Source organism: Lactuca saligna, chromosome 4 (assembly GCF_052625555.1).
Source record: "Lactuca saligna cultivar CGN05327 chromosome 4, ASM5262555v1, whole genome shotgun sequence".
NCBI lineage: Eukaryota > Viridiplantae > Streptophyta > Magnoliopsida > Asterales > Asteraceae > Lactuca > Lactuca saligna.
The window spans coordinates 269,480,328-269,495,243 of record NC_136420.1 but is presented as its reverse complement, the minus strand read 5'-3'; the positions used below and the strand labels follow the sequence as shown (position 1 = coordinate 269,495,243).

General features: G+C 32.1%; 3 protein-coding genes across 3 annotated transcripts; all 3 read right to left on the bottom strand.

The window, feature by feature from the left end:
- Positions 1-1,468: 1,468 nt before the first annotated feature.
- On the bottom strand, positions 1,469-1,918 carry LOC145040654 (uncharacterized). The gene has a single exon (XM_078988560.1). The coding sequence runs from the start codon at positions 1,916-1,918 to the stop codon at positions 1,469-1,471; it is 450 nt and encodes a 149-aa protein (XP_078844686.1).
- A 4,848-nt stretch (positions 1,919-6,766) lies between these two features.
- On the bottom strand, positions 6,767-7,378 carry LOC145040653 (uncharacterized). Its single transcript, XM_078988559.1, has one exon. The coding sequence runs from the start codon at positions 7,376-7,378 to the stop codon at positions 6,767-6,769; it is 612 nt and encodes a 203-aa protein (XP_078844685.1).
- Positions 7,379-12,207: 4,829 nt separating this feature from the next.
- On the bottom strand, positions 12,208-12,819 carry LOC145040652 (uncharacterized). Its single transcript, XM_078988558.1, has one exon. The coding sequence runs from the start codon at positions 12,817-12,819 to the stop codon at positions 12,208-12,210; it is 612 nt and encodes a 203-aa protein (XP_078844684.1).
- Positions 12,820-14,916: the final 2,097 nt, after the last annotated feature.

The following is a 14,916-nucleotide window of genomic DNA, read 5'->3' as shown; positions in this document are numbered from 1 at the left end:
TAATAAATATTATCAACTCTTGTATTGGTCACGCCTAATAGAGTACTTCTCACTATGACACCCACAACGATACATATGAAGAACATAGAGACTTTGAAGTGGTCAACAAACAATTGAGAAGTACATAGTCGACCATTCTATTTTTAGAAATTAACAACAAATGTATTTCCTTTGTTTATAATAAAAAAAATATTTTTTATGTTTATAAATGATTTGTTAATAATAATATCTATTAATTCCATAGTAACTTTCAAAAAAGTCCCAATATTTTTGGTTATCGGGTAATTTTCAGAAAAGTCCTAATATTTTGAGCAAACTAACGAAAAGGACAGAATACCGGCTAAATCTACGAAACCGGCCAAAAAGGGTTTTTTCAAAGTTTTAGCCGGTATTCTGTGTTTTTCTGTAAACAAAAATTAGTTTGGGATTTTTTCATAAATTGGACTAAAATTTTAGGACTTTTCTGGAGATTTCCCTAAATTTTATCGATTATAATATTTTATAATTGTATTGCATAAACAAATTTATGAAAAAAAAATGGTTCTAAATTGATAAAACTAATTTTTAAGGACTAAATTTAATCCAATTAATTTTTAGGGATTAAATTTGTGAATAATAAAGGACATGTTGAAAACTAGGAAATAATCATAATTTAAAAGTAATTATTTTAAATTATTATGTAATGATTGGTTGTAGGATTGTCTAAATAGTCAAATGTGGTGTCTCTTTAGACCATAAGGTGTGGGCAATTAGATGGAACACCATTTTGGTGCCACATCACATGCCACATCATCAATGGTGTTATAACGCCAAGTGAGGAAATGGGCAACATGTTATATCTTGTTATGACACCAACTTTTTTTTTCATTTTATAATTTATTTTTTATTTATTTCGATTTTTTTTAAATTGAGACAAATATTTTTTAAATTAAAAAATAAATAAAACATAATGTTTAAAAAGTATAATAGAAGATATAATCCGCCAAGTCCAAAACAAAAAAAATTAACATCCAAATTAAAAAAAAATACAACGCTATTCGTTATTGTTATTGTTACCATAGAAGATATAATCCGCCAAGTCCTCTCGAAGTTGTCTGTGTTTATTTGCATCCTGAATGTCAACAACACGATGCAAATAATATGCTGTTCCTGGTTGAAACTGAACGTGTCTGGGCTCCGTTGGGATATAGTGTGCAATATTTCGCCCTTTATCTTCTACTACCATGTTATGCATTATGATACATACATACATGATATATCGTAAAGTTTCTAAATCCAATGGTCGTGCTGCATGTTCGATTATATGTCACTTCGCCTTCAGCACTCCAAAAGCACGTTCCACATCCTTACGTGCTCCTTCTTGTCTTCTCTTAAAAAATTTGTCTCGTTCTTCAACCGGGTGGCGGAATGCCTTTACGCATGTGGAATACTGAGGATATATTCCATCTGTAAGGTAATACCCATATTTTTATTCGTTTCCATTCACCGTGAAAGGAGCATCCGGGGCTTTTCCATTCAAAAGATCATCGAATATTGGCGACTGATCAAGAACGTTGACGTCGTTGTTGGAACCCACAACCCCAAAAAATGCATGCCAAATCCATAAATCTTGAGAAGCGACAGCCTCTAACACCAAAGAAGGTGATCCGTGATGACCACTTGCATATTTCCCTTTCCATGCTATCGGACAATTTTTCCATTTCCAGTGTGTGCAATCAATGCTTCCGATCACTCTGGGAAACCCATGGCGTTCTTCATGCATCGCATACAATTCTTGCAAATCATGCAACGAAGGTTTTCGCAAATACACGTCACCAAAAGTTTCAACAACACCCCTTGACAATGTATACAAACTCTCTCTTGCGGTTCTTTCGGACATTCTCATATAGTCGTCCATGGTGTCGGGTGACTCCCCCATAGCCATCAAACGAATGGCCGCAACACATTTCTGCAACGTTGTCAACCCCCGTCTACCTCTAGCATCATATCTTAATTGAAAAAATTTGTACCTAAACATAAATTAACTACAGTTTAAAAATATATTGCATATGTTGTAAAATTAAAGAAACATGTAGTACATTTTTATTTATTTTGTATAAAAATATAGTAAAGAAATGATATCGGCTTTCCAAGGCGTTGACGATTCGTAAGAACACATCCCTACTCAAACGAAATCTTCTTTTGAAGTCCTTCGCCCCTATACACAATTATCCGCAAAGTAATCGCGATATAGATGTTCGTGTCCTTCCTCGCGATTTCTGTTTAACATCGCACGTCTTGTTACTAGCGGGGCTGGGTCTGGTTGTAGCAGGTTGGTAGTGTAATAATGATACATCATCCTAAAGAAAATATCGTCATCTGAATCATCGGACAAGTCGAAAGGATCCATATTTTTTTTGAAGATAATTGAAAGTATGTAGAGAGGAGAAGAGAAAGTGTGAAATTTTTAAAATAAAATAGGCGGTATTTATAGGATAATAAATTGTTTTTTTTTAATAATTTTTTTTTAACCGTTGCACTCAAATGGTCAAAATCGATCCGTTTCTTCCCGTCACCACGCCAACGAGATGCGCCTTCGAAGAGTTGCAACGAGCAGGGGGGGGGGCAGTGTTCCCCCCGTTATGCAGCCGTTGCGGAATGCCAAGTTAGCCGCGTTGCTTCTCATTGGTCCCATACCGAACACTCTTAGGCTGGAGGGAGTGGTGCCACAGGAACCACACTCCTTCTTTTGACACATAGGAGCCACATCATTTTTACCACACCCAGAGAGTGGAAACCATGGTAGAGAAAGAGAGAGGTGAGAGAAAGGAGAAGAGAGAGAAAGACACATAGATAAAGAGAGAGAAGAAAGAGGGTGCAATTATTTCTAGTCGCACTGCAACCAAAACCACAGGAAACCGCACCTAGGGGGCGGTATTTGCGGTCTAGGTGGCAAGGATGTGGCTTGAAACCGCAGTCCATTCCTTCAAGCCTTAGCCAACCCCTGAAAAATAATATGCAAATAGGTCAAAGCTAATTAGTTTCTTTTCACTCTTTGAATGTAATTTGTACATTTATATTGTTTGGTATCTGCTTCATTTATTTACCTTATATATTTTCCATTGACATACTATTGTATAATAAAATACTTCCCAATGTGAAATATAGATAATGACTAGACTCTTTCGCATGTTCTTCTTTTGAGTTCTTATTAGGTGGATATTATTAGTTGAGTACCATTACTATTGTAGTACCTATAGTTCAGTATAGTTCACGTAACAATAAACACAATTTCATATATAAGTGAATAAAAATGTATTAGATTTGATTATACTACATTCGTTATTCACTTATGAATAAAAAGTATGATTTTATTTATTTATTTATTTACAATTGAAGTATTATTCATATATGAATATATCATATAATAAACATAGTATATTCATATTTTAATATTGGACGATGCATTCACTTGTAAATATTAACATATTATATTCACTTGTGAATATTAGATGATATATTCACTTATGAATATTAAATGATATTTCATATGTGAATATCACATACTATTACATGGTATATCACATGTGAATATTACATAGTATATTCATTTGTGAATATTAGATAATATATTCACTTATGAATATTACACAGTATATTCACATATGAATATTACAAAGTATATTCACTTGTGAATATGTTCACTTATGAATATTTGAAGGTATTTTGACAAATATATATAATTTTTATATGTTATTCACATATGAATAACATACAGACTTGCATATTTGTTAATAATCATATACTGATTCAAGTGAGAAAACATATTCATATGTGAATATAACGTGGTAATTTAGTTTATGTATTTCATCATATAGTTGGAATGCATACAAGTTAACTATTTTTAAAATGTTAAAAACATCAAATTATCAATTCCAAATCATCATATACTTCCGATTTCGACTTCAGATGCGACATCCTATGTCTGATCGATTTCTCATTTTGATTTTGATTTCCGAAAATCCGATTGGGAACCTGTGAATACCGATTCTGAGTCCTTCAATGTCGATTGTGACTGCGAGTCCAGAACCCCGATTTCAATTTCATGACCAACGAAGAAATTCCGGTTTAGTTGAAGAAATCTGGATGATTATTGAAGGTTGGAGGAAAATTTTTGATGATGAACGAATTGTTATCAAATTCTCTATAGTTACGTATTTGAGATTGAAGGTTATTAACATATTTACAAGTTTCACACCGTATCTTTTTATACTTAGATTAAATGAGTAGCTGAGAATGATTCCTTCATTCTAAATCTTTTTTATTTTTTCAATTGAACCACCTCTCTCTCTCTCTCTCTCTCTCTCTATATATATATATATATATATATATATATATATATATATATATATATATATATATATATATATATATAAACTTATCAATTGTAAACAAGAAAAACTTTAAAATATATAAAATTAAGAATCGATTTAGTGGGTAGATAAGTAAAAAAATTATATAAATTTAAAAGTAGATTTAGTGAATGTACGAATAAAAGTACCAAAAAATAATATAAATTTTATCGATTATAATATTTAAAAGTAGATTTAGTGAATGTACGAATACAAGTTCCAAAAAAATAATATAAAGTAAAAAAATTATATAAATCTAAAAGTAGATTTAGTGAATGTACGAATAAAAGTTCCAAAGAATAATAATCTCCAGAAAAGTCCTAAAATTTTAATCCAATTTATGAAAAAGTCCCAAAATAAATTTTATTTACAGAAAAGCATAGAATACCGGTTAAAACTTCGAAAAAACCCTTTTCGGCCGGTTTCGCAGATTTTGCCGGTATTCTGTCCTTTTTCGTTAGTTTGCTCAAAATTTTAGGATTTTTCCAAAAATTACATAATAACCAAAATATTGGGACTTTTTTGAAAATTACCATGAAATTAATGGATATTATTATTAACAAATCTTTTATAAATTACATAATAACCAAAATATTGGTGGCCTAAGTACTCCTCTATTGTTTCCTGACCACTCAAGCTCTCTACGTTCTTCCTATGCATTGTTGTGGGTGTGATGGTGAGATGAAGTTAGTTAGCATTCCTCTAATGTTGGTGTTCTTCTTATGTTGTTTAACCTAACTACCAACCAACATTCATACCTTACATGTTAACAATCATCGGCTAACACACATCTATAAAATGTGAAAAGTGAACCCTGAATGATAATTTATATGGAAACAAGTGAAGGGTGATTATCTATTTAAATTGTCATTCAAAGTTTACTTTTCACTCTCGATAGATGTGTGTAATTTTATGGTTGTTACCGGGTAATGTTTGGAGGTTAGGTGGTAGTTAGGTTAAAGAACATAATGAAATATCTATATGTTCGTGTAATGATATTTTCTAATAACACATGATCATATAGCATCATGCTTAATAGCAAGTAGACACTTATTGATTGTGTATTAATAAATATTATCAACTCTTGTATTGGTCACGCCTAATAGAGTACTTCTCACTATGACACCCACAACGATACATATGAAGAACATAGAGACTTTGAAGTGGTCAACAAACAATTGAGAAGTACATAGTCGACCATTCTATTTTTAGAAATTAACAACAAATGTATTTCCTTTGTTTATAATAAAAAAAATATTTTTTATGTTTATAAATGATTTGTTAATAATAATATCTATTAATTCCATAGTAACTTTCAAAAAAGTCCCAATATTTTTGGTTATCGGGTAATTTTCAGAAAAGTCCTAATATTTTGAGCAAACTAACGAAAAAGGACAGAATACCGGCTAAATCTACGAAACCGGCCAAAAAGGGTTTTTTCAAAGTTTTAGCCGGTATTCTGTGCTTTTCTGTAAACAAAAATTATTTTGGGACTTTTTCATAAATTGGACTAAAATTTTAGGACTTTTCTGGAGATTTCCCTAAATTTTATCGATTATAATATTTTATAATTGTATTGCATAAACAAATTTATGAAAAAAAAATGGTTCTAAATTGATAAAACTAATTTTTAAGGACTAAATTTAATCCAATTAATTTTTAGGGATTAAATTTGTGAATAATAAAGGGCATGTTGAAAACTAGGAAATAATCATAATTTAAAAGTAATTATTTTAAATTATTATGTAATGATTGGTTGTAGGATTGTCTAAATAGTCAAATATGGTGTCTCTTTAGACCATAAGGTGTGGGCAATTAGATGCAACACCATTTTGGTGCCACATCACATGCCACATCATCAATGGTGTTATAACACCAAGTGAGGAAATGGGCAACATGTTATATCTTGTTATGACACCAACTTTTTTTTTTCATTTTATAATTTATTTTTTATTTATTTCGATTTTTTTTAAATTGAGACAAATATTTTTTAAATTAAAAAATAAATAAAACATAATGTTTAAAAAGTATAATAGAAGATATAATCCGCCAAGTCCAAAAAAAAAAAAGAATTAACATCCAAATTAAAAAAAAATACAACGCTATTCGTTATTGTTATTGTTACCATAGAAGATATAATCCGCCAAGTCCTCTCGAAGTTGTCTGTGTTTATTTGCGTCCTGAATGTCAACAACACGATGCAAATAATATGCTGTTCCTGGTTGAAACTGAACGTGTCTGGGCTCCGTTGGGATATAGTGTGCAATATTTCGCCCTTTATCTTCTACTACCATGTTATGCATTATGATACATACATACATGATATATCGTAAAGTTTCTAAATCTAATGGTCGTGCTGCATGTTCGATTATATGTCACTTCGCCTTCAGCACTCCAAAAGCACGTTCCACATCCTTACGTGCTCCTTCTTGTCTTCTCTTAAAAAATTTGTCTCGTTCTTCAACCGGGTGGCGGAATGCCTTTACGAATGTGGAATACTGAGGATATATTCCATCTGTAAGGTAATACCCATATTTGTATTCGTTTCCATTCACCGTGAAAGGAGCATCCGGGGCTTTTCCATTCAAAAGATCATCGAATATTGGCGACTGATCAAGAACGTTGACGTCGTTGTTGGAACCCACAACCCCAAAAAATGCATGCCAAATCCATAAATCTTGAGAAGCGACAGCCTCTAACACCAAAGAAGGTGATCCGTGATGACCACTTGCATATTGCCCTTTCCATGCTATCGGACAATTTTTCCATTTCCAGTGTGTGCAATCAATGCTTCCGATCACTCTGGGAAACCCATGGCGTTCTTCATGCATCGCATACAATTCTTGCAAATCATGCAACGAAGGTTTTCGCAAATACACGTCACCAAAAGTTTCAACAACACCCCTTGACAATGTATACAAACTCTCTCTTGCGGTTCTTTCGGACATTCTCATATAGTCGTCCATGGTGTCGGGTGACTCCCCCATAGCCATCAAACGAATGGCCGCAACACATTTCTGCAACGTTGTAAACCCCCGTCTACCTCTAGCATCATATCTTAATTGAAAAAATTTGTACCTAAACATAAATTAACTACAGTTTAAAAATATATTGCATATGTTGTAAAATTAAAGAAACATGTAGTACATTTTTATTTATTTTGTATAAAAATATAGTAAAGAAATGATATCGGCTTTCCAAGGCGTTGACGATTCGTAAGAACACATCCCTACTCAAACGAAATCTTCTTTTGAAGTCCTTCGCCCCTATACACAATTATCCGCAAAGTAATCGCGATATAGATGTTCGTGTCCTTCCTCGCGATTTCTGTTTAACATCGCACGTCTTGTTACTAGCGGGGCTGGGTCTGGTTGTAGCAGGTCGGTAGTGTAATAATGATACATCATCCTAAAGAAAATATCGTCATCTGAATCATCGGACAAGTCGAAAGGATCCATATTTTTTTTGAAGATAATTGAAAGTATGTAGAGAGGAGAAGAGAAAGTGTGAAATTTTTAAAATAAAATAGGCGGTATTTATAGGATAATAAATTGTTTTTTTTAATAATTTTTTTTTAACCGTTGCACTCAAATGGTCAAAATCGATCCGTTTCTTCCCGTCACCACGCCAACGAGATGCGCCTTCGAAGAGTTGCAACGAGCAGGGGGGGGGGCAGTGTTCCCCCCGTTATGCAGCCGTTGCGGAATGCCAAGTTAGTCGCGTTGCTTCTCGTTGGTCCCATACCGAACACTCTTAGGCTGGAGGGAGTGGTGCCACAGGAACCACACTCCTTCTTTTGACACATAGGAGCCACATCATTTTTACCACACCCAGAGAGTGGAAACCATGGTAGAGAAAGAGAGAGGTGAGAGAAAGGAGAAGAGAGAGAAAGACACATAGATAAAGAGAGAGAAGAAAGAGGGTGCAATTATTTCTAGTCGCACTGCAACCAAAACCACAGGAAACCGCACCTAGGGGGCGGTATTTGCGGTCTAGGTGGCAAGGATGTGGCTTGAAACCGCAGTCCATTCCTTCAAGCCTTAGCCAACCCCTGAAAAATAATATGCAAATAGGTCAAAGCTAATTAGTTTCTTTTCACTCTTTGAATGTAATTTGTACATTTATATTGTTTGGTATCTGCTTCATTTATTTACCTTATATATTTTCCATTGACATACTATTGTATAATAAAATACTTCCCAATGTGAAATATAGATAATGACTAGACTCTTTCGCATGTTCTTCTTTTGAGTTCTTATTAGGTGGATATTATTAGTTGAGTACCATTACTATTGTAGTACCTATAGTTCAGTATAGTTCACGTAACAATAAACACAATTTCATATATAAGTGAATAAAAATGTATTAGATTTGATTATACTACATTCGTTATTCACTTATGAATAAAAAGTATGATTTTATTTATTTATTTATTTACAATTGAAGTATTATTCATATATGAATATATCATATAATAAACATAGTATATTCATATTTTAATATTGGACGATGCATTCACTTGTAAATATTAACATATTATATTCACTTGTGAATATTAGATGATATATTCACTTATGAATATTAAATGATATTTCATATGTGAATATCATATACTATTACATGGTATATCACATGTGAATATTACATAGTATATTCATTTGTGAATATTAGATAATATATTCACTTATGAATATTACACAGTATATTCACATATGAATATTACAAAGTATATTCACTTGTGAATATGTTCACTTATGAATATTTGAAGGTATTTTGACAAATATATATAATTTTTATATGTTATTCACATATGAATAACATACAGACTTGCATATTTGTTAATAATCATATACTGATTCAAGTGAGAAAACATATTCATATGTGAATATAACGTGGTAATTTAGTTTATGTATTTCATCATATAGTTGGAATGCATACAAGTTAACTATTTTTAAAATGTTAAAAACATCAAATTATCAATTCCAAATCATCATATACTTCCGATTTCGACTTCAAATGCGACATCCTATGTCTGATCGATTTCTCATTTTGATTTTGATTTCCGAAAATCCGATTGGGAACCTGTGAATACCGATTCTGAGTCCTTCAATGTCGATTGTGACTGCGAGTCCAGAACCCCGATTTCAATTTCATGACCAACGAAGAAATTCCGGTTTAGTTGAAGAAATCTGGATGATTATTGAAGGTTGGAGGAAAATTTTTGATGATGAACGAATTGTTATCAAATTCTCTATAGTTACGTATTTGAGATTGAAGGTTATTAACATATTTACAAGTTTCACACCGTATCTTTTTATACTTAGATTAAATGAGTAGCTGAGAATGATTCCTTCATTCTAAATCTTTTTTATTTTTTCAATTGAACCACCTCTCTCTTTCTCTCTCTCTCTCTCTCTCTCTCTCTATATATATATATATATATATATATATATATATATATATAAACTTATCAATTGTAAACAAGAAAAACTTTAAAATATATAAAATTAAGAATCGATTTAGTGGGTAGATAAGTAAAAAAATTATATAAATTTAAAAGTAGATTTAGTGAATGTACGAATAAAAGTACCAAAAAATAATATAAATTTTATCGATTATAATATTTAAAAGTAGATTTAGTGAATGTACGAATACAAGTTCCAAAAAAATAATATAAAGTAAAAAAATTATATAAATCTAAAAGTAGATTTAGTGAATGTACGAATAAAAGTTCCAAAGAATAATAATCTCCAGAAAAGTCCTAAAATTTTAATCCAATTTATGAAAAAGTCCCAAAATAGATTTTATTTACAGAAAAGCATAGAATACCGGTTAAAACTTCGAAAAAACCCTTTTCGGCCGGTTTCGCAGATTTTGCCGGTATTCTGTCCTTTTTCGTTAGTTTGCTCAAAATTTTAGGATTTTTCCAAAAATTACATAATAACCAAAATATTGGGACTTTTTTGAAAATTACCATGAAATTAATGGATATTATTATTAACAAATCTTTTATAAATTACATAATAACCAAAATATTGGTGGCCTAAGTACTCCTCTATTGTTTCCTGACCACTCAAGCTCTCTACGTTCTTCCTATGCATTGTTGTGGGTGTGATGGTGAGATGAAGTTAGTTAGCATTCCTCTAATGTTGGTGTTCTTCTTATGTTGTTTAACCTAACTACCAACCAACATTCATACCTTACATGTTAACAATCATCGGCTAACACACATCTATAAAATGTGAAAAGTGAACCCTGAATGATAATTTATATGGAAACAAGTGAAGGGTGATTATCTATTTAAATTGTCATTCAAAGTTTACTTTTCACTCTCGATAGATGTGTGTAATTTTATGGTTGTTACCGGGTAATGTTTGGAGGTTAGGTGGTAGTTAGGTTAAAGAACATAATGAAATATCTATATGTTCGTGTAATGATATTTTCTAATAACACATGATCATATAGCATCATGCTTAATAGCAAGTAGACACTTATTGATTGTGTATTAATAAATATTATCAACTCTTGTATTGGTCACGCCTAATAGAGTACTTCTCACTATGACACCCACAACGATACATATGAAGAACATAGAGACTTTGAAGTGGTCAACAAACAATTGAGAAGTACATAGTCGACCATTCTATTTTTAGAAATTAACAACAAATGTATTTCCTTTGTTTATAATAAAAAAAATATTTTTTATGTTTATAAATGATTTGTTAATAATAATATCTATTAATTCCATAGTAACTTTCAAAAAAGTCCCAATATTTTTGGTTATCGGGTAATTTTCAGAAAAGTCCTAATATTTTGAGCAAACTAACGAAAAAGGACAGAATACCGGCTAAATCTACGAAACCGGCCAAAAAGGGTTTTTTCAAAGTTTTAGCCGGTATTCTGTGCTTTTCTGTAAACAAAAATTATTTTGGGACTTTTTCATAAATTGGACTAAAATTTTAGGACTTTTCTGGAGATTTCCCTAAATTTTATCGATTATAATATTTTATAATTGTATTGCATAAACAAATTTATGAAAAAAAAATGGTTCTAAATTGATAAAACTAATTTTTAAGGACTAAATTTAATCCAATTAATTTTTAGGGATTAAATTTGTGAATAATAAAGGGCATGTTGAAAACTAGGAAATAATCATAATTTAAAAGTAATTATTTTAAATTATTATGTAATGATTGGTTGTAGGATTGTCTAAATAGTCAAATATGGTGTCTCTTTAGACCATAAGGTGTGGGCAATTAGATGCAACACCATTTTGGTGCCACATCACATGCCACATCATCAATGGTGTTATAACACCAAGTGAGGAAATGGGCAACATGTTATATCTTGTTATGACACCAACTTTTTTTTTTCATTTTATAATTTATTTTTTATTTATTTCGATTTTTTTTAAATTGAGACAAATATTTTTTAAATTAAAAAATAAATAAAACATAATGTTTAAAAAGTATAATAGAAGATATAATCCGCCAAGTCCAAAAAAAAAAAAGAATTAACATCCAAATTAAAAAAAAATACAACGCTATTCGTTATTGTTATTGTTACCATAGAAGATATAATCCGCCAAGTCCTCTCGAAGTTGTCTGTGTTTATTTGCGTCCTGAATGTCAACAACACGATGCAAATAATATGCTGTTCCTGGTTGAAACTGAACGTGTCTGGGCTCCGTTGGGATATAGTGTGCAATATTTCGCCCTTTATCTTCTACTACCATGTTATGCATTATGATACATACATACATGATATATCGTAAAGTTTCTAAATCTAATGGTCGTGCTGCATGTTCGATTATATGTCACTTCGCCTTCAGCACTCCAAAAGCACGTTCCACATCCTTACGTGCTCCTTCTTGTCTTCTCTTAAAAAATTTGTCTCGTTCTTCAACCGGGTGGCGGAATGCCTTTACGAATGTGGAATACTGAGGATATATTCCATCTGTAAGGTAATACCCATATTTGTATTCGTTTCCATTCACCGTGAAAGGAGCATCCGGGGCTTTTCCATTCAAAAGATCATCGAATATTGGCGACTGATCAAGAACGTTGACGTCGTTGTTGGAACCCACAACCCCAAAAAATGCATGCCAAATCCATAAATCTTGAGAAGCGACAGCCTCTAACACCAAAGAAGGTGATCCGTGATGACCACTTGCATATTGCCCTTTCCATGCTATCGGACAATTTTTCCATTTCCAGTGTGTGCAATCAATGCTTCCGATCACTCTGGGAAACCCATGGCGTTCTTCATGCATCGCATACAATTCTTGCAAATCATGCAACGAAGGTTTTCGCAAATACACGTCACCAAAAGTTTCAACAACACCCCTTGACAATGTATACAAACTCTCTCTTGCGGTTCTTTCGGACATTCTCATATAGTCGTCCATGGTGTCGGGTGACTCCCCCATAGCCATCAAACGAATGGCCGCAACACATTTCTGCAACGTTGTAAACCCCCGTCTACCTCTAGCATCATATCTTAATTGAAAAAATTTGTACCTAAACATAAATTAACTACAGTTTAAAAATATATTGCATATGTTGTAAAATTAAAGAAACATGTAGTACATTTTTATTTATTTTGTATAAAAATATAGTAAAGAAATGATATCGGCTTTCCAAGGCGTTGACGATTCGTAAGAACACATCCCTACTCAAACGAAATCTTCTTTTGAAGTCCTTCGCCCCTATACACAATTATCCGCAAAGTAAGCGCGATATAGATGTTCGTGTCCTTCCTCGCGATTTCTGTTTAACATCGCACGTCTTGTTACTAGCGGGGCTGGGTCTGGTTGTAGCAGGTCGGTAGTGTAATAATGATACATCATCCTAAAGAAAATATCGTCATCTGAATCATCGGACAAGTCGAAAGGATCCATATTTTTTTTGAAGATAATTGAAAGTATGTAGAGAGGAGAAGAGAAAGTGTGAAATTTTTAAAATAAAATAGGCGGTATTTATAGGATAATAAATTGTTTTTTTTAATAATTTTTTTTAACCGTTGCACTCAAATGGTCAAAATCGATCCGTTTCTTCCCGTCACCACGCCAACGAGATGCGCCTTCGAAGAGTTGCAACGAGCAGGGGGGGGGGGGCAGTGTTCCCCCCGTTATGCAGCCGTTGCGGAATGCCAAGTTAGTCGCGTTGCTTCTCGTTGGTCCCATACCGAACACTCTTAGGCTGGAGGGAGTGGTGCCACAGGAACCACACTCCTTCTTTTGACACATAGGAGCCACATCATTTTTACCACACCCAGAGAGTGGAAACCATGGTAGAGAAAGAGAGAGGTGAGAGAAAGGAGAAGAGAGAGAAAGACACATAGATAAAGAGAGAGAAGAAAGAGGGTGCAATTATTTCTAGTCGCACTGCAACCAAAACCACAGGAAACCGCACCTAGGGGGCGGTATTTGCGGTCTAGGTGGCAAGGATGTGGCTTGAAACCGCAGTCCATTCCTTCAAGCCTTAGCCAACCCCTGAAAAATAATATGCAAATAGGTCAAAGCTAATTAGTTTCTTTTCACTCTTTGAATGTAATTTGTACATTTATATTGTTTGGTATCTGCTTCATTTATTTACCTTATATATTTTCCATTGACATACTATTGTATAATAAAATACTTCCCAATGTGAAATATAGATAATGACTAGACTCTTTCGCATGTTCTTCTTTTGAGTTCTTATTAGGTGGATATTATTAGTTGAGTACCATTACTATTGTAGTACCTATAGTTCAGTATAGTTCACGTAACAATAAACACAATTTCATATATAAGTGAATAAAAATGTATTAGATTTGATTATACTACATTCGTTATTCACTTATGAATAAAAAGTATGATTTTATTTATTTATTTATTTACAATTGAAGTATTATTCATATATGAATATATCATATAATAAACATAGTATATTCATATTTTAATATTGGACGATGCATTCACTTGTAAATATTAACATATTATATTCACTTGTGAATATTAGATGATATATTCACTTATGAATATTAAATGATATTTCATATGTGAATATCATATACTATTACATGGTATATCACATGTGAATATTACATAGTATATTCATTTGTGAATATTAGATAATATATTCACTTATGAATATTACACAGTATATTCACATATGAATATTACAAAGTATATTCACTTGTGAATATGTTCACTTATGAATATTTGAAGGTATTTTGACAAATATATATAATTTTTATATGTTATTCACATATGAATAACATACAGACTTGCATATTTGTTAATAATCATATACTGATTCAAGTGAGAAAACATATTCATATGTGAATATAACGTGGTAATTTAGTTTATGTATTTCATCATATAGTTGGAATGCATACAAGTTAACTATTTTTAAAATGTTAAAAACATCAAATTATCAATTCCAAATCATCATATACTTCCGATTTCGACTTCAGATGCGACATCCTATGTCTGATCGATTTCTCATTTTGATTTTGATTTCCGAAAATCCGATTGGGAACC

Excerpts from the sequence above, each read along its gene's own strand:
- LOC145040654 (XM_078988560.1), bottom strand. The coding sequence starts at position 1,918 with ATGGGGGAGTCACCCGACACCATGGACGACTATATGAGAATGTCCGAA.
- LOC145040652 (XM_078988558.1), bottom strand. The coding sequence starts at position 12,819 with ATGGGGGAGTCACCCGACACCATGGACGACTATATGAGAATGTCCGAA.
- LOC145040653 (XM_078988559.1), bottom strand. The coding sequence starts at position 7,378 with ATGGGGGAGTCACCCGACACCATGGACGACTATATGAGAATGTCCGAA.